This window comes from Trichoderma asperellum, chromosome 6, assembly GCF_020647865.1.
Source record: "Trichoderma asperellum chromosome 6, complete sequence".
Taxonomy (NCBI): domain Eukaryota; kingdom Fungi; phylum Ascomycota; class Sordariomycetes; order Hypocreales; family Hypocreaceae; genus Trichoderma; species Trichoderma asperellum.
This window is the reverse complement of record NC_089420.1, coordinates 1,301,250-1,326,629: the sequence shown is the minus strand read 5'-3', so window position 1 is coordinate 1,326,629 and position 25,380 is coordinate 1,301,250. Positions and strand designations below refer to the sequence as shown.

At 47.1% G+C, this 25,380-nt stretch overlaps 2 protein-coding genes across 2 annotated transcripts; one reads left to right on the top strand and one right to left on the bottom strand.

Annotated features, from left to right (window-relative positions):
• The first annotated feature begins 162 nt into the window (after nucleotides 1-162).
• On the top strand, nucleotides 163-2,295 carry TrAFT101_009886 (uncharacterized protein). The gene is made up of 2 exons (XM_024902493.2): nucleotides 163-426; nucleotides 506-2,295. The coding sequence occupies exons 1-2, from the start codon at nucleotides 236-238 to the stop codon at nucleotides 2,205-2,207; spliced, it is 1,893 nt and encodes a 630-aa protein (XP_024761181.1). The 5' UTR covers nucleotides 163-235; the 3' UTR covers nucleotides 2,208-2,295.
• TrAFT101_009885 (NRPS) lies at nucleotides 2,290-24,951 on the bottom strand. Its single transcript, XM_066128786.1, has one exon. The coding sequence runs from the start codon at nucleotides 24,868-24,870 to the stop codon at nucleotides 2,617-2,619; it is 22,254 nt and encodes a 7,417-aa protein (XP_065984909.1). The 5' UTR covers nucleotides 24,871-24,951; the 3' UTR covers nucleotides 2,290-2,616.
• Between the last annotated feature and the right edge of the window lie 429 nt (nucleotides 24,952-25,380).

Genomic DNA, 25,380 nt, shown 5'->3' with positions numbered 1-25,380 from the left:
ACTAAGCTATAAAACCACTGCGCGTAATTGATATGTTGCTGCGGGAGATTCCAATATTCACTACTCAGCATTCCAATGTGACGTCACTGAGGCTTGAAGCCATGGCGAGATTCTCAAATAAAGTTTCAACTTTTCAGCTGTGTTTATAAAGGGAGTAGAGCTCTCGAATAGGTGGATCATGGAATTGACGCGATGCTGTCAGGCCTGATCAACGAAGCCATCGTCAAGAGCCATCATGGATATATCGGATTTTGAAGATCTAGGAATAATTTCAGCTTCTGAAGAGGATGATGAAATAAGCGAAGCATCAAAAGGCGCCCTCATGACGCCCGCAATACCTGCAATCCCTCTTGGAGAAGGAGATAGGCCTCATCCGCCATGGGAGGGACACAGAGACAAGCTTGTTGGGATTGTGGACATGGGAAGGTGAGTGATCTCGGGTATAAAGGAGTATGCATGAAGGCAAACAGATTAACGAATGACATGTGTTTTTTTTTCTTCTTAGCAATGGCATTCGTTTCTCAATTACGGATTTATCGGCTCCCCTCGCGCGTATCCTACCGACAGTATTGACCTACCGATCTGGCATATCGCTTTATGATTCGCAGTTTGATCCTGAGACAGGAGAGCAGGTTCCAATCCCAGAAGACGTAATCAACGATATAGTTACGGTCTTCAATCGTTTTCTGATCGTCTGTAACGACATGGGAGTCCAACGAAAGAACATCCATGTTGTTGCAACGGAGGCCACACGCAAAGCTATTAATTCGGCCAAATTTTTGGAAATTGTCAAAGAAAAGACTGGCCTATCCATAGAAATGCTACCGAAGGAGGTGGAAGGCCAGATTGGGGCGCTGGGCATTGCGAGCGGGTTCAGAAATTTAGCCGGCCTTGTAATGGACCTGGGAGGAGGCAGCACGCAAATCACCTGGATGGTGAGCCAAGGGGGCCATATCAGGATCAGCCCTATGGGCAGCTTTAGCTTTCCGTATGGCGCGGCAGCTCTTAGCAGACAGTTGAGTGATTTGAAGAAGGGCAAGAAAAAACAAGATGGAGAGGCAGCCGTTGCTCGATTTCGCCAGGAAATGGTGGAAAATTTTCGAGATGCCTATAACCATCTACAAATCCCCGACAGTTTGGTAGATAAAGCTAAACGGGAGGGAGGATTTCGTATCTACTTGTCGGGCGGTGGATTCCGAGGCTGGGGTTATCTTCTGCTATACCTCAACCAGTCTCGCGGCAAACACTATCCAATCTCCATCATCAATGGGTATACAGTTGGCCGAGAGCAATTCGAAGATACCGACACGGTGAAAGCAATAGCCAAAGCGGCAAAAGATGTCTTTCGAGTTTCGGATCGTCGGCGATCTCAGGTTCCTGCAGTGGCATTCCTAGTCAATGTCTTGGCTGAGGCTATCCCCCATGGAATCCGGGAAGCTCACTTCTGCCAGGGTGGTGTACGAGAAGGGTATCTATTCAGGACTCTTCCTCCCGACATCAGAGAACAATCTCCGTTGCAAGTGGCGACTATGAACTTTGCGCCACCTTCTTTCCTCAGCATCCAGGAGTTGATTAAACGTGCCATCCCAAAGCCTTCCAAGAATCTGACGAGACGGTTTCCTGAAGAATTCGGCGAGCACGTCATTGATTCTTTTGCCAACGTTATATATGTGCACATGTTCATGTCCAAAGAAACGGCATCGACGACTGCACTGTACTCGACCAGTGTCGGAATTATGTCATCGACGCACGGGGTGTCGCATCAAGACCGTGCTCGACTCGCCTTGATGCTAGAATCTCGGTACCGAGGAGAATTACCACCAAGAGAGATGGAATTCCGCGAAGCATTGCGATCACTAATTACTCCAGAGGAAGTGTGGTGGACTACTTACCTAGGCAGGGTTGGGTACATGATCACCCGCCTATACCCATCTGGAGAAATTGACCCAGTGAAGCCCAGGGTCGTGTTCTCTTCCGAGTGGGCATGGAATTTGGGTAAGAAGAAAAAGAAGGAAGGTTTAGTGTTAACAATATCGATACAGAAGAAGAAGGACGATCCTGCAGAACTGAAACATGCATTGGAGGAAAATGTTAACGTCATCCAAAGAGTTGGTAAGAAAAAACACTGGATAGGAAAAGATGACCCTTGGGGCATGAAAGTCAAAGTTGAGGTGGTTGAAGAAGGGATTTTGGAAGCTACAGAATGATAATAGTTACGTTGGGAAGAGTTTCTGTCACGTAGTTTCGTAGTAATAATGGATACGGAAACATGATTCATGAGGTGATAAACATTGCTGGGCCACATTTATGTTACCATCATTAACTACACAAGTTAAAATTTTCTTTGGCACTTTTATTCACACAATGGCCGACGGTATGAGAAAAGATGACTTTGAACGGTTGAATAAGAAGACTAATCTAAGAGAAACACATTTTTTGTGCTGATTATAGGACTAATCTAATGAAGGTTTAAAGAAAACAAAGAAAATGTAAGACTTTGAAGTAAGTCACCAATTATGATGAAAGAAAAAAGACGACGAAAAGAAATAGGAAAAGAAATAGAAAAGAGAGACATATGAAAACCTCACGTCCTCCAATGTCAAAGCCGTTGGCCCCTTAGCCATGAATACGCTGGAAAGTGTCTGCGCGACGAGGCTGCGAAAATCCTTCTGTAGACGACTGAATGAAACCAATCTCAATTAGGTATCGCATACTCATCTTTATAGCCAAATATCGCTGCTGAAGCTCAGAATCTTCAACTTCGGCATCTCGAGCGGTACGAGGAGTGCTGATGGCACCGAGGAAATGCTGCACAGGCCATAGAGGATGCTCTTCACCGACTTGGTTCATTGACTCCAAGGCTCGGTGGATCCATTCATCCAAGGTAATAGGCTCGCAGGGAACCTCAAGCTCTTTGTTGACAAGATCCCAGAATACTGTCGCGGGTACGCCTCCATGAACGCTGACGAAGGGTTTGATACCCTCCTTGGTGTATATTTGGTTGAGCACCGAGGAAGCTACGGTGTCGACAGCAACGGCAGAGGTCCAATTATTTTCTGGCTCGGAAGGATGGACGCGGAGAGAAGCAGCAGTAGAAACAACACGCCACAGCATGTCGTCCACGTTGGCCACACCAGTTTCTGAAGATCCAATGATGCGGCCGGGTTTGAGAGTGGAAATGCGATTTTGGTCAGCGGGAAGAGTGTTGATAACCTCTTGGATTACACCTTCACAGACAAACTTGGTCTGGCTGTAGCCGTTCAAGTTGCCAATGTATTGCGCGACAACTGTGCGATCCGTAGTAGGGTCAGTGTTGATACCACCAGAGACGAAGAGGAATTTGGGCGAGGCAGGAGAGTTGACAGCAGCTTTGAGAAGGTCGACAGTAGAGTCAACATTGGCAGGACGCATCTTGCTGTAATCGGCATTCCAGTTAACAATGGCACCATTGTGAATGATGGCATCGATATTGTTAGTAGACTCGCCAGCCAAGCGTGCCCATTGTGCCTTTGTCAGATCCATGCGCTTCTTACTTAAATCGCCCCTCCAGATCTCAATCTTGTTCGCGTAATCTTCACTCCACCAGCCAGCGATCTTGGCAGTCTTGCGAATACGATCCAGACCGTGGTCAATAGAATTGCATCGTACTAGAGCGATGACAGAAGCAATGTTGTTGTTGCATACCAGCTGCCTGAGAATTTCCTGGCCGAGGAAGCCCGTTGCACCGCTGAGGAAGACGGTGGCTTGATCAGGTAATTCGGTCTTAGGGTTGGCAGCGAGATCGAGGGCACCAGTTTCCATTATTGAGCGATTAAGAGACGAGATTTCGGCCATGATATCGACGCGACCTATTTCTTGTCCCTCTTGTCCACTGAGCTCGTTTTTGACATGTTCTGCCATGTTTGCGATCGTAGTGTGCTTCGAATTGAGAAGAGACATCCCAAGAGAAACGCCATATTGGCTGACGATAGCCTTGGAGATGGTAACAATGCGGATGGAATCACCGCCAAGGCTGTAGAAATTGTCGTCTACACTGATGGTCTCGCCAGGAAGGTTAAGAGCAATCGCCCACTGGTTACGGATCCAGAATTCAGTGTCATTGGAGCAGTCACGGAAAGGCAAGCGCTGATCAGTGAGATAGCTCGAAAGTTCTTCAGTCGTAAATTTGGCAGCAGATGCAAGAAGCAGCTTGCGATCCAGTTTTCCGGAAGCATTATGCGGCATATGGTCAACAGGAATGAAGTATTTAGGGACCATGTGAGCAGGCAAAACAGAGCTAATTTTTGCAGCTATGTCTGAAAATGTGTCTTGCAGCTCACTGGTAAGCTCTGTGAAGCTTACTTCATTAGAAGCAGTCTCAGTTTCCTGGTGGGACGTAAAGCAGATGAAAGCAATGAGAGATTCATGGCTGTCATTTCGCGAAATGTCAACAACAGCGTGTTCCATGGTGTCGTTAGCGCACCTAATTTGATATTCGATTTCGCCCAGCTCAATACGTTGGCCACGGATCTTAACTTGGGTATCCTTCCGGCCAAGATACTCGATTGAGCCGTCTGGGGTGTAGCGAACCAAGTCACCAGTCTTATAGAAACGACGCTCGCCAATGTTGACACCGGATGGTAACCAATCAACATCTTCAATAAATGATTGCCTCGTCTTCTCTTCATTGTTGATATAGCCGCGAGCCAAACATGAGCCTTGTAGCAACAGCTCACCAACACAGCCAACAGGCACTAGGCGGTTATGATCATCAGCGTTGACAATCCATATGCCGTGGGTAAAACTGCGGCCAAGATGGGTTGCAGAAGTCTTGATAGAAGGCGAATACGTGTAATTGGTAGAAGTGACACAGGCTTCTGCTGGACCATAACAATTGTGGAGGTCGATCTTGCCTGCCCAAGTCTCTATGAGTTCTCTTGAAGGAGCTTCACCCATAGTGAGAAGAGACTTCATTCCGGGAATTTGTTCTGGTGATAAAGTCTTGATAAAAGTAGGCGTGAGCAGCCCGTGATTGACGCGAGCTTCGCGAATGAAGGCGGCGGTATTGTGCAATCGTTCGTGCTCTGTGGGCACGCAAACTGTAGCACCCACAGCAAGCGATGTAAAGATTTCAGCAATACAAGCATCAAAGGTATAGTTGGCAAATTGTAGCATTCGTGTATCGTCGTTATATGCGTAGGCCTCTCGTTGCCTGAGGAGCACAGCAGAGACAGCCTTGTGATCAATAACGACACCCTTTGGCTTGCCAGTTGAGCCAGAAGTAAACAAGATATACGCAGCATTATTAGGATCAGAGCTTATAACAGTCTGTGTCGTAGCATTGCGGGTAGAGATGAAGGAAATCAAGGATGGCGAAAGCTCAATCGTGCTTTGGACCATGCCCTGGCAGTTGGGGGCGGTTGTCGGCGATACTATCATGAATTGTGCGCCAACTTCATCAATCAAAGCCTGGCGTCGGCTAACTGGGTGAGAAGGGTCTAGTGGAATAAAAGTGCCACCGACTTTGAGAATACCCATCATCGCAACGATAGCCCACATAGACTTCTCGAAGCAGAAGGGAACAATGGCCCCAGCTCGGATGCCGAGGCCGTAGAGGTATGTAGCCAGCTGAGTTGTCAAATTGTCAAGCTCAGTATAAGTCATAGATTGTTCAGTACTGTAAAGAGCTTCATGGTTAGGTCTACGGGCAGCTTGCTTCGAGAACAGATCGTGAAGAGTGGTGTCCTCAGGTCCGTAGATCTTGTCGTTCCATTCGAGTTGCTTCTGGAGATCCCAAGAGCCGGCGACCTCCACATCACCAAGCATCCTCTCATCTTGAGCGAGTAGTTGCCTAGCGACATAACCAAATTGCTCAGAGATTGCCGTGGCTTGGAATTCAGTCATAGCGCTAGACTTGTAAATGAGCAACAGCTCAACTTGGCTGTCCATGACAACGATTTGAAGAACCAGGGGGTAGTTTGCAAAGTTTTGCAAAGACTCTTCGGTGGAGCTGCCAGATTCACCAGGTAATAATATTGAACCGTCATTATCTATGCCTTTCTCATCACCGGTCGGTCGTTGAGCAGGCTGGATGGAGAGCAGACTGGAGAAGTCGCAGGCTTGCCTAGCTTCTGAATTTAAAGCAGAGATATTCTGGAGGCCAAACTGTTCATGGGCAACCATCTCGGAGGCTTGAATTTGAATATCCTGTAGAAATTTTGATATAGGCTGCTTTTTATCTAGACGAACGCGGACAGGAACAGTGGCAAACATGGGGCCAGGCATGGACTCCAAGCCAGGAACAGGCGCGTGACGACCAGAGACGGTAGTACCAAAGCAAACATCATTGACATCACAGTATTGAGCCAAAACAATTGACCAGGCTGCCCTAATGACTGTGGCCTTGGTAATAGAAGTGTTTGTGAAGCGTGGAAACTCAATAGACTTTTGCAATATCCGGGTTATATCGACTTCGCCGTTAGCTGTGGCAGAGTATTGATCAGCCCTTGGGAAAGAAGCACGCTGGGCATCACAAAGTTGACGTTTCCAGTACTCTGCAGCATCGTTATCGTTGATGCTCGTCGTGTATTTCACGAAGCGAGCGAACGGCTGCAAAGGAGGCAATTCAGTGCCAGCGTACGCAGCATACAAAGTGCCCATAATAAGCGGATATGTCCAGCCGTCATACACTGAGTGGTGCATGTGGCATACAAAGTAGTGGCTACCGCCATCTTCTATGAGAGCATAGCGGCAGAGGCGTGTACCATAGCCCATATTGAAGACATGGATTGCATTCTGTATATAGGATTGCAGCGAAACACCCGCGGTTGGCTCCCATAATGAATCTAAATTGCCTTTGATGACAGCTTGAATGGTTGTATAACCAACAAGAACAATAGAAGTGCGAAGATTGTGGCAGACCTCGACAGTCTTGTTCCAAGCCGCTTTGAATCGATCAATATTGACGTGCTCAGGAATACGGTACACATATCTAGCGGTATATGAGCCAGGCTGCTTGACGGCTAATGACATAAGTCCTGCTTGTAGTTTGGTAGTCGGATAAGCATCTTCAATTGACTGATTTTTGGGGAGATTGCATTGCTTCTCAATCTCGCTGACGATAGCATTGCGCTCGGAAGGTGGGATCATGCTAAAAGGCTCAGTACTGTAAGTATCCTTAAACTCGCCTAGACGAGCAGAGAGAGCAACTGCAGACAATCTGGGATCGGCGAATATTGAAGCAACGGTGAGTAGAATATTCTTCTCTTGAGCCAATGAGATTAAATGAATAGCCGAGATGGAATCTCCTCCGATTTGCAAAAAGCTGTCATTCTTGCCAATTTCATCAGGCGAGATTTTGAGTATTTGAGCCCAGAGATCGCGTATCTTGAATTCCATATCAGTTGTTGGTTCAATCTTGTCCGCCTTGCCAGGAGCAAATACGGCAAGCTCCTCGGATGACAGGGAGCTTGCCAGCGTTCGCAACTGCTTCCTATCAAGCTTCATGGAAGTGATAAAAGGCATCTTTCTGATAGGCAGAACAAGACTAGGGATCATGAACCCGGGAAGAACAGCTTTAAGATTATCAAGCAGAGTGGCATTAGCGGTACGAAGGGCATCACTTGGCTGGATGAGACTGTTAGAAAAGCTGGTAACACCGTTGTCGTCGTAGGTACCCAAAAATGAGATAAAAGCAACAAGCGATTGTCCTGATTCTCTAGTGATGATATCAACAGCCACATGCTCAATATCGGGCAGAGTGCGCTGAATATTATACTCAATCTCCCCGAGTTCGATACGCTGACCACGAAGCTTGACCTGAGAATCTTTACGGCCGAGGTATTCCAATGAACCGTCGGCACAGTATCTCACCAAATCACCTGTCAAGTAGAAACGCTGAGGACCAGTGATAGTCTGTGTGGATAGTGAAGAAATCTCTGTAACAAAGGAGGTTTTGGTTCTTTCCGAGTCATTGATATATCCGCGAGCAAGGACATGGCCCTGAATGACGAGTTCACCAACACAGCCTACAGGAGTGAGTAAGTGGTGATTATTGGGCTCCACAATCCAACAAGAGCTGTTAAATGGCTTTCCGATAATGTGTGGTGAATCTTTGCTAGATGAGAACGGGTGCCATGTGGCATAATTGCATGCTTCAGCTGGTCCATACCCATTGATAAGATTTACACGATCGCACCAGGCATCAAGAATATCTTTGCCAGCCGGCTCACCACCAAGAACTAAAGTCTTAAGGTTCGGGACTTGATCAGGTGTAAATGTGCGGACAAAGGAAGGCGTTAACATGGCAGTGTTGATGCGAGCCTTGCGAATGAAACCTGGCGCATCTTGTAGACGTTCAGATTCGTTAGGAATGCAGACAGTTCCGCCAAATGCCAAAGTAGCAAGTATTTCGCCCAAGCTGCCGTCAAAGATATAGTTGGAGAACTGGAACACACGAGATGCCGGACTAAAACTGTAGACGCGGCCGTAACCAATAGTACTCGTTGTGAGAGCGGAGTGTTCCATTACTACGCCCTTTGGCTTACCAGTTGATCCAGAAGTAAACAGCACGTACGCAGCGTTTCTAGGTCCAACTTTAGGGAAGGCTCTTGGGATAACAGAAGCAGAGAGCTTGGCCAACACGCTTGGTGATAGCTCAACGATGTGCTCAGCCATACCTGCACACGAGGTAGCAGCATTTTCAGATGCGATAAGCACGCGAGCTTTGACTTCTTTGACCAGTTCTGCACGGCGCTTGACGGGGTGTGATGGATCAAGAGGCATAAATGCAGCTCCTGTCTTGAGAGTTGCTAAAATTGCAATAACGGCCCACATAGATTTCTCAAAACAGTACGGTACCACTGTTTCTGGACCAACACTCAAAGAGCTGAGATATGCGGCAAGGATATCGGAGAGATGATCCAGCTCACCATAAGTAAGACTGCCCTCAGAAGAATAAATGGCTTCGTGGGTGGGATCGCGTAAGGCATGCTCAGCGAACAAGTCGTGTAAGCATGTTTGGACGATTTCGGGTTGTTTGTTGTTTAACTGCAGAGCTTGCTGGAGATCCCAGGGACCAGCAACACTCACATCGCCCAATGGTTCATCGTTCTGAGCAAGGAGCTGTTGGACCACATGGTCAAATTGATGCATAAGCGCGCCTAATTGAGCCTCCTCGAGGATATCAGAATCGTATACGAGAACTAAGTTAACGTGGTCGTCAAAGAGATGGCACTGGATGACCAAGGGATAAGAAAAGTAATTTTGCAGCATATCCTCGGCTTTAACATTAGCAGAAGCTGATGGAATGATGAGAGCATCTTGATTGCTAGGATTGTTACTATCGGCGCTCATATGCTGAACTGGCTGGATAGCCAAGAGAGAGGTGAAGTCACAGGCCTCCTTAGCATCCAAGCCTAGTTTAGAGATATTTTGAATACCGAATTGCTCGTAATCGACCATGTCGGACGCCTGAGTCTGGATATCTTGAAGGAATCCCATCAAAGTCTTTTGTTTATCAAGGCGAATACGAACAGGGACAGTCGCGACCACAAGTCCAGGCATAGATTCAAGGCCGGCTATATTGGCGTGACGACCCGACACTGTTGTACCGAAGCATACATCGTCGCTATCTGAGTAGCGTGCAAGGACAATGGCCCAAGCACCGCGGAGAATCGAAGCCTTGGTGATTGATGTATTGGTATTGTGGAACTCAATGGTCTTATTCATGATCCGTGTCTGAGACGCGCCGTGTTTGTCGCTGGGCGCTGGGAAGGTTGCACGTTTAGCATCTCGGAGCTGCGTCTTCCAATAGTTTGAAGCAGCGCTCTTGTCAAGTTCCATTGTGTACTTGACAAATACAGAATAAGACTGCAGAGAAGGTAACTCAAGTTCATAATAAGCTGCAGATAGTGTACTCATAACCAAAGGAAGAGACCAGCCGTCGAAGACGGTGTGGTGGATACTGAATGCAAAATAGGTTCCGCTCTGTTCTTGGATGATGGCATAGCGGCATAGTCGCTGGGCATATCCCATCTCAAGATGAAGCGTAGCATGAGCATATGCCTCAAGTGAGACACCAGCAGTGTCATCCCAAGCGATATCATCACTGAGGATGGCTTGAATAGTGATATCATTGACGAGAAGCATGCGCGTGCGAAGATTAGCGCAGCTCTTAACAGTACGATCCCAGGCAGCACGGAATCTACTGACTTCGACATGATCAGGCAGCTGATATAGGTATTTAGCAATATAAGATCCAGGCTGCTTGACTGCGAGAGCCACAAGTCCTTCTTGAAGCTGTGTGCAAGGGTAGGCATCATCAAGTAGATCGTCTCCTGTAAGACCGCACTGCTCTTTGACCGCATCAATGATATGAGCCTTGGTAATAGATTTTTCCAGCAAGCTAAAAGGCGTAATAATTGATGGGCCTTTGCCGCTAGAGAGAGTCGCTACTAGAGCAAGTTTCGAAAGGCGAGGATCCTTGAAGATGTCTTTAACAGAGATTGAAATGCCGGCATCACGAGCATTAGTAACGAGCTGGATGGCAGCAATAGAATCACCGCCAATTTGTAAGAAGCTATCATCGCAGCCAATATCGGATATAGGCCTATGTAGGACGACAGACCAAAGCTCTTGCATACGCCTCTCCATTTCGGTGTCAGGCATACGCTTGCTGCCGCTACTCAAAGAGTAAGTATTGTAGTCTTCTTGGCTAAGTTCAGAAATGAGTTTCTTCAGCTTATTTCTATCAAGCTTAGTAGAGGTGATAAATGGCATGTAGCGACAGGGGACGAAAAGTGAAGGCACCATGTACCGAGGCAGCGAAATGCTGAGCTGGCTGACCATGTCAGCAAGCTGCTTTCGAAGCTCTTCGGATATAGGAAGGAAGATATTTTCATCCGATTGAGAAATGCTTATAGTAGGTATTTCATCCGAGAAGCAGAAATAAACTACGAGTCTCGTACCGGCATCGGTCTTGAAAACGTCAACAGCAACTTGACGGGCGCTTTCAAGATTGCTACGTACGTGATACTCAATCTCTCCCAATTCCACACGAAGACCACGAATCTTGACTTGGGTATCTTTTCTACTAGAGAACTCGAGAGTACCGTCGGGATTGTACAAAGCCAGATCCCCAGATTTAAAGAAGCGAGACCAGTGAGGCTCGTCGCGACGGGGTGCCCAGGCGGGTAAGTCATAGATTGTGGAGGCCTTGGTACGCTCGACGTCATCGAGATATTCTCGCAAGATTGCTGGGCTTTGGATCACAACTTCACCTAGAGTACCAATAGGAGCGAGCTTGTAAGGATTTTCAGGGTCCACAATCCAACAATGACCTCCAATAGGGCGACCGATTGTTAATGGAGATTCTTCAATAGATGTAAACTCATGCAGAGAGCTGAAAACGCAAGTCTCGGCGGGACCCCAGCCGTTAAATAGACGAACACTACCACACCACGTGGTAAGAACATCACGGGTAACAGCTTCACCGGCCAGCAGCAAGAAGTCAACTGAAGGGACCTGTTCTGGACTTATAGTTCGCACAAAGGATGGCGTTAGCCAGAGCGAGTTGATTTTATGCTCGTTGATGAATTCCGTTAGTCCATTCATTCTAGTGTCCTCAGAGGGAATGAAGATACAAGCACCAGAAATGAGATGCAGAATTCCTTCACCAATAGACATATCGAACACGTATGAAGCAAATTGGAGGGTCCGGTTGTTTGAGTCTATGCCCATCCTATTCCTAATAGCAGACAGAGTGGATGAAACACCGCCATGTGTCTGAACCAGACCCTTAGGCGTACCTGTGGAACCAGAGGTGAACAACACGTAGACAGCATTGTGAGACGAGACGGGAACCTGCGGATCTTCTGTACCCAGGGGAGAATTAAGCCGTTCATATAAAGCTGGAGAGACCTCGAGCACTTGATCAACAATATCAGAGACTAAATGCCTCGTAGTGTCAGACACGAGCGCCAGCTTCGAATGGGTTTGCGAGGTGACTTGACGAATACGCTGCTCGGGATGAGATGGATCAAGAGGGACCCATACAGCACCGGCTTTGCTGATAGCAAGAACAGATACCCAGTACCAAACTGATTTTTCGAAGCAGACGTGGATGAGGTCTTCGACTTGGACGCTATAGTGAGCAATCAGGTGATGAGCTAGAATATTTGCCATTTCGTTAAGTTGTCCGTAAGTCATTACACCATCCCATGCGCATATGGCTGGTGAAGTAGGAGCTTCTTTGGCATGTGCTTCAATGAGATGATGGACGCAAGTGTCCATAAATTCGGGGATCTCTTGGTTAAATTCAATGACACGTTGAAGATCCCAATCGGAAGCGACTGTCAGATCTCCTAGGGTAAGGTTTTTGCCCTCAAAGAGCTGAGAAGCCACATGATTGAATTGATGGCACATGGCTTCCATCGCTGGCTCAGAGACTGCAGAAGAGTCATAAGTGATAAATAGCTCAATGAAATCGCTAAATAGATGGCCCTGGATAACAAGGGGATAAGAGAAATATCCTTGCATAGATTCCTCAACTGAGTTACCTTCAATACAAGTGGGTAGGAGAAGAGCGCTTGATGAAGCTTCAGTCTCAGCAGACATAGATTTGCTGCGTGAATCCAGGTGTGTTCTAGGCTGTACAACCAGCAAGCTCGTGAAATCGCACGCTTCTTTGATGTCGGCACTGATCTTTCCAATATTTGACAAGCCATATTGCTCGTATGGAACCATCTCATGAGCCTGATTTTGGATTGCCTGGAGATATTTGCTTATCGTCTGTTTCTGATCCAGACGTACACGCACAGGAACAGTGGCGACTACAGGACCCGGCATATCCATGAGACCTGAAACCGGAGCTTGTCTACCAGAAATTGATGTACCGAAAGTGATATCGTCAGTATCACAATACCGAGCGAGCAAAATTGCCCAAGTGGCACGCATAATAGTAGCCTTTGTTATAGTAGGGTCGGCTGAAGCAGGAACTTGGATAGTCTTGTTGATTTGCCGAGTAGCACCTTTGGGTGCAGAGGCAGGCGCAGTAGAAGGATAAGAAGCCTTTCTAGCACCTTGGAGCTGCTGCTTCCAGTAATTGGCAGAATCTTCATTCTTTGTGCCTGTAAGATAGTGTATGAAAGCAGAATATGGCTTCAAAGGCGGCATTTCCAGATTATGATATGCGTTCTGGAAAGTAGTCATAACGAGACGAACGGTCCAACCATCATGAACAGCGTGATGCACTGTCCAGAGGAAGTAGTTGTTTCCATCATCGTCGCTTACTAAAGCCGACTGAGAAAGGCGAGAGCCATAGGTCATTTCAGCATTTCGGATAGCTTGGCTAGCGGCGCGTACATTCAGATGACCCTGATGCCACTCGCCGTGGGTCTCTTTAATGACTATTTGAGTGCATTTGCCATCAAGTAAAACAATCCTGGTGCGCAGAGTGGGACACAAGGCAACAGTTTGTTCCCAGGCTGCTTTGAAGCGACCAATATCAACGTCATCTGACAGCCGATAAGCGTATTTGGCAATATACGAGCCCGGCTGTTTTACAGAAAGAGCCATTAATCCCTCTTGGAACATAGTTGTCGGATACGCATCCTCCACCTCCTCGTCAACGGTCAAACTGCAAAGGCTTCTCACTTCGTCACTAAGAGCCAGCTGTTGTGTGGAAGCATCTAGCAAGCAGAATGGAGAGGCATCGAAGCTAGACGCTTGTTCATCTTTTCCAATATCACGAGATTTGCTGGCAACGGCGGATAAGCGAGGGTCATCAAATATTTCTTTGACAGTAAGCGTAATGCCCGATTCGCGAGCAGCGCTGACCATATGAATGGCAGTAATGGAATCACCGCCCAGGCCGAGGAAGCTATCGTCACAACCAATAGACTCAATAGAAACTCCAAGCAGTTCGGACCAAAGCTTTTGCAAGAAGACCTCCATGGGAGTTTCTGGCAACCGCTTCTTGCTGCTGATGAGAGAATATTGTGCGATTTGATCCTTATTTAGGCAGCTAGTGAGCTTCTTCAATTGATTGCGATCAAGCTTTGTTGAGGTAATGAATGGCATATAACTGCAGAGGATGAACATCGTGGGTATCATATAACGCGGCAGGGAAATCCTGAGTTTGCTAATCACAGTTGCTAGATGGGACTGTAAATCTTCATCAAGCGGTAGGAATGGCCCCGCAGAAGTGGCATCGCTTAAACCGGCTGTTCGAGTTTCATCACTAAGGCAAAAGTATGCGATGAGATTGGTGCCATTTTCGCCTTTGTATACATCAATAGCGACTTGTCGTGCTCCAGTAAGTGCTTGTTGGACGTGATGCTGAACTTCTCCCAACTCCACACGGAGACCGCGTATCTTAATTTGTGTATCTTTACGAGTGGAAAATTCAATTGTACCGTTTTGGTTATAATAGCAAAGATCTCCAGACTTGTAAAACCTGTTCCAGTGCTTGGAATCAGGACGAGAATGAAGAGCCCATTGAGGAAGATTATCTAGAACAGAAGCTTGAGTTCTTTCAGGATCTGCAAGATACTCCAGTAGCAAGGTCGGCCCTTGAATAACGACTTCTCCTAGTGTTCCAACGGGGGCTAGTCGATCAGGATGATCTGGCTCAACAATCCAACAGAAGCCACCGACGGGTTTTCCAATTGTGAGAGGTGACTCGTTAATTGACTGCCACTCATGAAGGGTTGAGAACACACAGGTCTCGGCCGGCCCCCACCCGTTGATTAAGCGGACTTTACCAAACCAAGTGGTAAGAACATCTCGAGGGACGGCCTCACCCGCTAATAGAATAAGCTCAAGGCTTGGAACCTCGGATGGGTTAAGCGTACGGATAAATGAAGGTGTAAAGAAGGCCCAATTAACGTCCATTTCTCGAATAAACTGCACAAGCCCATTCATCCTAGTGTTTTCTGACGGTATACACAAGCATGCACCTGTAATCAATGGCGCAATAATCTCACCAATGGAAAGGTCGAATACAAAGGCAGCAAATTGCAACATGCGTACATCTGAGTGCAGGCTAAGCTTCTTGGCAATAGCGGTTTGTGACGTGCACACAGATCTGTGCTGCATAACTAACCCTTTTGGTGTTCCAGTTGATCCAGAAGTAAAAAGTACATAAACAGGACTATCCGGAGACACAGTAGTCACTGGACCTTTCTGGCTATACTCTTCAACCTTGGACAGTTGTAGATCGAGATCTGAGTTGACAGTGATAATAGACTCGACTAAGCTAGCACATAGAGTGCTATTCTCAGTTGAGGCCAGTGCGATTTTAGCACATGTTTGGGATACGACTTGCCGAAGCCGCTGTTCTGGGTGAGAGGGATCTAGAGGAGCCCAAGCAGCACCGGATTTGTTAATGGCTAGAATAGACACAAAGAACCATGCTGACTTTTCGAAGCACACATGAACTAAGTCTCCAACACCAAGGTTGCAAGTAGCCACAAGATGATTGGCGAGTCGATTAGCAGCGCGGTTGAATTCAGCATATGTGAATTTGGCATCCCAAGCGTTAATTGCGATAGCATTGGGGCGGCTTATGGCTTGCGCCTCAATAAGTACATGAACACATGAGTCGATAATGTCAGGAACTTCGGAGTTGAATTTGAGAGATTGTTCGACGTCCCAGCCTGAAGTAATAGATAGAGACTCAAGGCTCAACTGAGGTCGGGAGACAAGCTGTTGAACAGTATTCTTGAACTGCTGCGAAAGCGCCAGAAGCTGTGCTTCAGGCAGAACAAGGGAATTATAAATCAATACAAGATTGATAAAATCATCATGCAAGTGCCCTTGAATAACCAGCGGATAAGAGAAATAATTTTGCATCGATTCTTCTTTAGTCTCGCCAGCTGAGTCTGATGCAGCCAACAAGATATCTTCGTTGCCATCATTGTACATTATAGTTTGCAAAGGCTGAATGACAAGAAGCGATGAAAAATCACAGGCATCTTTAGCGTCAGCACTTAATTTGCCTATGTTTTGAAGACCGAATTGTTCATAGGCAACCATTTTAGTAGCTTGATCTTGAATACCTTGAAGAAAGTGATCCACAGATTGTTGTTGATCCAAACGAACTCGAATAGGCACAGTGGCGATAACTGGACCAGGCATCTCCGTCAGCCCAGGAACAGGGGCCTGCCTACCCGAGATTGTTGTGCCGAAGCAGACATCATCAGTATCACAGTACCGCGCAAGAACTACTGCCCATGCTGCGCGAAGGATAGTGGCTTTAGTGACCCCCATGGTGTTCTGTGGCAGATCAATTCGAGTTTCCATGAAGCGTGTAACATCCCCCTTCTCAGCCACCCCAGTGGAGACAGACGATGGGAAGGTTGCTTTCTTGACATCATGGAGCTCTCTCGTCCAGTACTCGCTGGCCTCCTGGTGGTTGATACCCATCGTATACTTAATGAATCTGGCATAGTTCTCGATCTTGGGTAGCTCGATGTCCCTGTAGGCACTGTGTAAAGTACTGAGAATGATAGGTGTTGACCAGCCATCGAAGACAGCGTGATGAATGCTCCACACAAATTGAACATCTTGACCCTTCTCTTCGATTAAGGCATATCGACAAAGACGAGAACCATAGCTCATTTCTGTCATCTGGGGAGCACGAAGACAGGACATAAGGGTCATGCCCTGGGTGTCTTCCCAAAACACATCGTTCTTGATGACCGTTTGAATTGTCGTACCACCAACGCTGATTATACGAGTGCGCATATTAGCACACCGTTCAACGGTTAGCTCCCAGGCATGCTTGAATCTAACAACATCGACATGTGCCGGCAAGCGGTAATGATATTTAGCTATATAAGATCCAGGCTGCTTCACTGCTAAAGCCATGAAACCTTCCTGGAGCTTGGAACAGGGAAAGGCATCCTCGATCTCCAGGCCGGGCGGCAGTAGGAGGCCAGAAGAACTGCCAAAAACCATGCTTTTGCGGTCTTGATCAAGAAGACTAAATGGCTGAATGGCGATCATCTCTCCAGACTGGCCTCCTCCAATGGTAGCTTTAGCTGCAACAGCAAGGAGTCGGGAATCGCTAAATATATCATTTATACTAAGGGAAATGCCATGATCACGCGCTTTGGTAATGAGTCGAATTGCAGTTATAGAGTCACCACCAATTCTCAAAAAGTTATCGTCGCGACCAATAGAGGTGAGAGGCATATTCAAGAGAGAAGCCCAAAGCTCACGCATACGGTATTCCATTTCGGTCTCTGGTTGTCTCTTTTCACCATCAGAGAGCGCGTATTTCTCAAGGTGAGCTTTAGTTAGAGACGCAGTGAATTTCAGTAGAAGCTTCCTATCAAGTTTACCGGAAGTAACAAGTGGCATAGCTTTGCAGGGAACGAACAGTGTAGGAATCATATAACTAGGTAAGGCAACATTAAGACGGCCTTGTAGATCATTGATACTATTTTTCAGTTCGGCTGTAAGTGACAAGAGGATATCCTCACAAGTGATATCACCAGTGGCGCTAGCAGGAAGCGTGTCGTTGTTGAAGCAAATGAACGAAATAAGATTGGAGCCAGCCTCGGTCTTGAATACATCAACAGCAACTTGCTGGACACCATTAAGGCTCTGACGAATATGGTACTCAATTTCGCCCAATTCCACGCGAAGGCCACGGATTTTGACCTGTGTGTCCTTGCGGCTATAATATTGAAGAGTCCCATCGGAATTATACATCGCCAAATCCCCAGTCTTATAAAATCGGTTGTAGTAGCGAGAATGTTGATTAGGCGCCCATTGCGGCAGGGAGGCGACAGTGGAGGAGGCTGTCTTCTCCTTATCAGACAAGTACTCGCGGAATAAATTAGGTCCCTGAATAACAACCTCGCCCAATGTGCCTGTGGGTGCTAACTTCTGTGGATTTTTAGGGTCAACAAGCCAGCAGTAGCCACCAAGTGGCTGACCAACTGTTAACTGGGATTCATGAATGGACTTCCACTCATGCAATGCGCCAAAGACGCAACTTTCAGTAGGACCCCATGCATTGAACAGACGAAGCTTGCCAAACCAAAGCTCGAAGACATCGCGACTAACAGCCTCGCCACCAAGCATCAAAAGCTCTAAACAAGGAACTTCTGCCGGATTAATAGTACGAGCGAATGACGGAGTCAACAATGCCCAGTTCACGTTCGCCTTGCGAATATAACTTGCAAGAGAACTCATCTGTGTCTCCCAAGACGGGATGCAGACGCAAGCGCCTGAGATTAACGGCGTGAATATTTCTGCTATGCATGCGTCAAAGACGAAAGAGGCAAATTGAAGCATTCGGACGCTAGAGCCATAGCCAATTCTTTTACTGGCAGAGGTCTGACTGCTACAGAGGGCCACATGCTCCATGATGACGCCCTTGGGGATACCAGTAGACCCAGATGTGAAGAGGATATAAGCAATATCCTGAGGAGTAACACTAGTGGCTGGTTTCGTGTCGTTGAATTGTACATCAGCGATAAGTCTGTCATCGAGCTCTCGTGTTACCTCCAAAACATTAGCTACTAGATCAATGCACTTGGAAACATTGGCTACTGAAGTGAGTGCTAACACGGAGCTAGTTTGATTAACAACTTGCTGGTGGCGTTCAGTAGGATGTGATGGATCGAGCGGTATCCAGGCTGCGCCTGCTTTGTTGATCGCAAGAACAGATACTACATGCCAAGCTGATTTCTCAAAGCACACATGAATAAAATCACCCACTTTTACGCCTAAAGACTGAATAAGGTAGTTTGCCAATCTATTGGCGGCGCGGTCTAATTCAGCATAAGTGAAATCGGCATCCCATGCGTTAATAGCTGGTGCATCTGGGTTAAGTAGAGCTTGCTGCTCAATCAGATTGTGAATGCAGTCTTCTACAATGGCGGGCTCAATTTTGTTTGAAGCACACGCGAATTCAAGATCCCATTCGCTTGCCATTGAGATTGTGGATAGAGGGCTATCGTCCTGAGCAAGTAATTGAGTAGTGATATGTTCAAACTGATGAGAAAGACTAATAAGCTGGTGCTCAGCAATAAGGCCATCATCATATATGAAGACGAGGTTGACACAATCATCAAGTAGATGGCACTGCAAAACCAGGGGATAATTAAAATAATTATCCAGCAATTCATCGGAACGAATGTCATCGGTTATTGTAGCAGTTAATAGGGTCTCTTCTTCCCCACTTCCCGTTGAGGAGATGTGTTGGGTGGGTTGCACAACTAATAAACTGGTGAAGTCACAAGCCTCCTTGGCTTGAGCATTTAATTTAGAAATATTCTGGATGCCAAATTGTTCGTAAGCAACCATTTCAGAGGCCTGTGATTGAATTCCCTCTAAAAAGCTGCTTAAAGATTGATTCTGGTCCAGTTTGACGTGAACGGGAACAGTCGCGACTACAAGACCAGGCATTCGTTCGAGACCGGGAACTGGGGCGTGGCGGCCAGAAACCGTAGTTCCAAAGCAGACATCATCACAATCATTATATTGTGCAAGCACAATGGCCCATGCCGCTCGAAGAATTGAGGCTTTTGTGACTGAGGTATTGGTAGACCGAGGGAATTGAATCGCGCTGTGCATGACGCGAGTTGATGTCTCCGATTTGTTGGCTTTCGCCGTTCCATTTCCTGGAGGAAATGCTGCCTTCTTAGCGCCATCTAATTGCTGAGACCAGTACTCGCTAGAAGCGGTATAATCCAGATTCGCCACGTATTTCACGAATCCAGAATATGGGAGGAGTGAAGGAATATCAGTGCCTCGGTAGAAGGCATGGAGAGTGCCCATTATTAATGGTAAAGTCCATCCATCGAAAATAGCGTGGTGGATGTTCCAAGCAAAATATTTTTCGCTACCCTGTTCAATAATTGCATATCGACAAAGAGGAGTACCGTAACCCATTTGAGAGTTTTCTGTGGACATTGTAAACGAACGGAGGTCGGATGAAAACTTCCAGCTGACTGAATCTTTAATAACTGCCTGGAAAACGTTGCCATCAACAAGAACAAATCGCGTTCTAAGGGCTGCACAAGCCTCCACAGTTTGATCCCAAGATTGCTTAAAACGTTCCATGTCGGTTCCAGTTACTAGGCGGTATACATGCTTGGCAACGTATGAACCTGGTTGCTTGACTGCTAACACCATTAGACCTTCTTGAAGACGCGTGCATGGATAAGCATCCTCGATAATCGCAGACTCAGAGAGATCGCACTGGCATCGCACTTCGGTAAGAACAGCATCCATGGTAGATGCAGGAATCAGGCTAAAAGGCTTATTCTCATAGGTTGGCATAATTTCATCAACATTAGCAGCCTCAGCCATCTGAGATAGGCGAGGATCGTTAAAGATAGTAGCCACCGTTAGACCAATGTTATTCTGCTGAGCCAGAGAAACTAGCTGAATTGCACTGATGGAGTCACCCCCAATGCGCAAAAAGCTATCATTTTTACCAATGGATTCAACATCAATATGGAGTACTTGAGCCCAAAGATCTCTAAGCTTGAATTCCATGGGTGTTGTTGGTGGTTCATTCTTACTGATGTTGGGTGCAAAGCGCAAACGATCCTGTGTAGATAAGTTCTGAGCATGAGCAAGCAATGCACGACGATTGACCTTGCCATTCACCGTCTGCTCAGGCTTACCATTAAACACTAGATAAGATGATGGAATCATGTATGACGGCAATATCATGCTCAGTGAAGAGTCAATATGAGAAATCATAGCACGAGCTTCATCAGTGATAGTCTCCACCAAACTGGTAGTAGACTTAGAGGCAGTGGCACCTTCAGTGTACCAGAGGAAAGCAAGCAAGCCGTCGTGACCATGACCATCTTTAACAACAGCAACTATGGCAGCTACATCTGTTGGGAGGAACTCGTGAACTCGAGTCTCAATTTCGCCAAGCTCAACGCGCTGACCATGGAGTTTAACTTGCGTGTCTTTTCGGCCGATGAAATCGAAAGTGCCATCAGCATTACGGCGAACCAAATCGCCGGTCTTATAGACCCTCTTGATATCAGGACCCGGAAGCCAATCCACATTTTCCATCCAGTTCGAAGCACTCTCGGCGTTAGCATTGATGTATCCTCGAGCAAGCATAGGGCCTTCAATAAGAAGCTCTCCAATGCATCCGACAGGAACAAGTCGCTTATTGTTACTAGGCTCCACTACCCAGAAAGCTGAGGACGTAGGTCTTCCGATATTAGTTGAGAGGCCAGATCTACCGACGGCAGGGTTCCAGGCACATATAGATGCTTCGGCAGGACCATATAGACCGTGTACTTCAGTGTGATTGATCCAGCGCTCTGCACATTTCTTACTGATAGCTTCGCCACCCAAGCAGAGAACCTCGAGATATGGGACGTCAGTTGGCGAAAGAAGATCTGCAACGGTAGGTGTAAGGAACACCCAGTTTGCCTTTGTGGCATTCATAGCGCCGGCTAAGTCATTAAGGCGTGCATGGTCGGATGGAATGCAAATAGTTGCGCCGCGCATGAGAGAGACAAGACAGTCAAGCACACCGACATCGAATGTATAAGCAGAAAATTGAAATACTCGTGTGCCCGGCCCGATATTAAGATCTGTGCCATAAGCATTTCCAGATGAACACAGGCTATTATGTTGAATCACCATGCCCTTAGGCTTGCCAGTTGATCCTGATGTGAAGAGGATGACACTTGCATTATCCGGCTGTACTGAAGACGTAATCGGCGCTATGGGGTCAGAAAGTTCAAGTAATAGAGCCTCGTCGACAACGAATACATCGATACCAATATCACGGATGGTAGCTTGACATGATGGGCTTGCAATTGCCAAAGTTGATTTAGTATCCTCAATAAGGCTTTGAAGACGAGCAGCCGGTGCGTTAGGATCAAGAGGAACAAATGCACCACCGGCCATTTCCACGGCAACCATCGCAACGACAGCCCAGGTAGATTTAGGGAAGCATAGTGGAATGAGAGATTCGGGCCCGACTCCAAGGTCTTGAAGTTTCCAGGCTAGACGATTTGCAAGAGTACCTAGCTCGGCGTAGGTGAGATTACCATCCCAGGAAGAAATCGCGGGGTCATTGGGCTGTGCTTTGATACGATCATGGATAAGCCAATGCGTACAAGCCTCTGTAGATGGCTTAAGTCGAGTAGACTCCAAAGCGTGCTGGACATCCCATTCTCCGACAAGATCAATGTTACCAAGGATGTCATCGCCATCATCTAACAGCTGCTCTACAACGTGACTAATATGCTGCGATAAAGCAGACACACGAGACTCGCTCAGGACATTGGAATCAAAGAAGAAGCGTTGCAGGATGTGGTCAGTAAAGGTGTTCATAATAATCACAAGGGGATAGTTGAAGTAATTCTGCATAGCATCATCTGTACGGCCCTGCTCTTCACTGCCGTAGACCAAGATATTGGATGCTAGTTCGTCCTCTGAGATGTTCTGTGCAGGAGGCTGAATAACGAGCAGACTCGAAAAGTCACAGGCATCCTTGGCATCTTGGCTGAGCTTAGAGATGTTATGAAGACCGAATTGTTCATAAGGAACCATCTCATGAGCCTGGTTCTGAACTCTTTCTAAGAACCCAGACTTGGTAATAGCACGATCCATACGAATGCGGATAGGAACTGTTGCAATCATAGGACCTGGCATAGTTTCGAGCCCAGCTACGGGAGCATGGCGTCCTGATACGGTCGTTCCGAAGCTCACATCTTCTGTGTTACTGTAACGGGCAAGAACAATGGCCCAGGCGGCCCTTAGGATAGAAGCTCTCGTAACCATAGTTTGGCTGGGCTGTCCAAGTTTAATAGTGGATTTGAACACTTGCGTTGATGATGGTGAGCTAGTAAGTGGCTGACGAGCCGGGAAAGCAGCCCTCTGAGAGCCAGATAATTGCTCCCGCCAGAAATTGGCAGAAGCAGTGCTATCCAATTCTATACTATACTTGATGAAGCCAGAGTACGGTTGTAGCGTTGTAACCTCAGCGCCATGATAAACAGTGTATAGGGTAGTAAGCAGGATGCGCATTACCCAGCCGTCGTAGATGGAGTGATGGGCTGACCACACCAGATATCTGTCATTGTTATCTTCCAGAATACCATACCAGCAAAGAGGAGTTCCATAACCCATCAGAACATCCCTCGAAGAATTGGTGACTGAGGCCAGAGTTTCATTCTTCAATGACTGCCACTGGCCATCTTCCTTAAGGAGTAATTGGATGGGTGTGCCGTTTAACAAGACAATTCTCGTTCGCATGTTACCGCACAGTTCCATGGTGCGGTTCCATGCAGCTCTTAATCTTTCAACATCGACGAATGGAGCAAGCTTGTAAACGTACTTGGCAACATAAGACCCAGGCTGCTTGACTGTTAATGCCATCAGGCCCTCTTGTAGTGAAGTGCAAGGATAAGCATCTTCAATAGTTTGGTCGTCGCCAAGGCCACACAGTTTGCGAACCTCGCCGCCAAGCACCAGAGCACGAATTTGCTCGTTTAAGAGGCTAAAAGGCGCAACAGACTCCGGTTTCTGCTGAGCAGCGTCACAAAAGACCGCTTTGGAAGCCACCGCAAGTAGACGAGAGTCAACGAAGACGTCTTTGACGAGAAGTGATACCCCCACTTCACGCGCCTTTGATACTAGGTAGATCGCAGTAATAGAATCGCCGCCAATCTGGAAGAAGCTATCATCACGACCGATAGACTCGATAGGGAGATTGAGGATTTCAGCCCAGATAGCTTGGAGGCATGCTTCCATTTGAGTCTCGGGGCTGCGCTTCTTGCTATCAATAAGTGAATATTGCGCTAATTGATCACGGTTCAGCGAAGCTGTCATTGTCTTCAGCGTCTTCCTATCCAACTTGGTGGAGGTGATGACAGGCATAAACTTGCAAGGAATAAATAGCGTAGGAATCATGTACCGTGGAAGTGTCACATTAAGTTCACCAACCATGGCAGTAACGCGGCTCTGAATATCAGAGTCAAAGGGTAAATAAATATCGCTGGCCTTGAGTTCCAATGAGCCGGGTTGAGAATCATCACTAAAGCAGAGGTATGAAACCAAGCTTGTCCCTGCTTCGGATTTTAAAACATCAACAGCAACTTGGTGAACACCATCAAGACATTGACGAATATGGTGTTCAACTTCGCCCAATTCAACACGGAGACCACGAATTTTAACCTGCGTATCCTTGCGGGATGAAAACTCGATTGTACCGTTGGGATTATAGAAACACAAATCACCTGACTTATAAAAACGGCTCCATGGTTGAGAGTCTTGCTTCGGCGCCCAGGACGGCAGTGGGGTAATAATTGCCTCTTTGCTTCTTTGTGGATCGGCGAGATATTCACGGAGTAAGGTAGGTCCCTGAAGAACGACTTCACCCAAACAACCGATTGGTGCTAGCTTGCTGGGGTCTTCGGCATCAACAATCCAGCAGTATCCGCCCACAGGCTTACCAACGGTTAAAGGAGACTCGTCAATGGAAGTCCATTCGTGTAAAGTAGAAAACACGCAAGTTTCAGCTGGGCCCCAGCCATTGATGAGGCGCACCTTACCAAACCACATATTCAGAATATCCCTACCAACAGCTTCGCCGGCAAGAAGTAAAAGCTCGATGCTGGGAACATCCTCTGGCTTAAGTGTTCGAACAAATGAAGGTGTAAGGAATGCCCAATTAATATTCTTTTCGTGGATAAATTCCTTCAGGCCATTGAATCTCATCTCCTCCGACGGCACGCATATGCAAGCCCCGTGAATTAAAGGTCCAACAATCTCACCAATAGATAGGTCAAAGACATAGGCGGCAAACTGAAGGATTCTAACATCAGGAGTAAGACGAAGTCTCTGAGCGATAGCTGTTTGGCTTGTGCACACAGCCTGGTGCTGCATTACGAGGCCTTTGGGCGTGCCCGTGCTGCCGGAGGTGAAAAGAACGTAGGCAGCATTGGAAGACGGCACGCGGGTAATAGGTCCATTAACACCATCGTATGTCTCGGAAAGCTCATTTATGAGCTCGCCATTGACTTCAATGACCTCGCTAATAATGTCTCTACATAACGCCGCGTTGGTAGGGGAAGAAAGGGCTAGTTTGGCCAAAGTCTGACCAGCAATTTGGCGCAGACGTTGCTTAGGATGAGAGGGGTCTAGTGGAACCCAAGCTCCGCCAGCCTTATTGATAGCCAGAATGGAGACAAAAAACCAAAGCGATTTCTCGAAGCACACGTGGACTAGGTCATTAGTCTTGACGCCAGCATTCACAATGCGATGGGCGAGCTTATTTGCAGCATTATTGAGCTCATTGTAGGTCATCTCACCATCCCACGCGCACACGGCTGGTGCATCTGGTCGGACCACTGATTGTTTCTCGATGAGGCTATGAATACAGGTATCGAGAAGTTC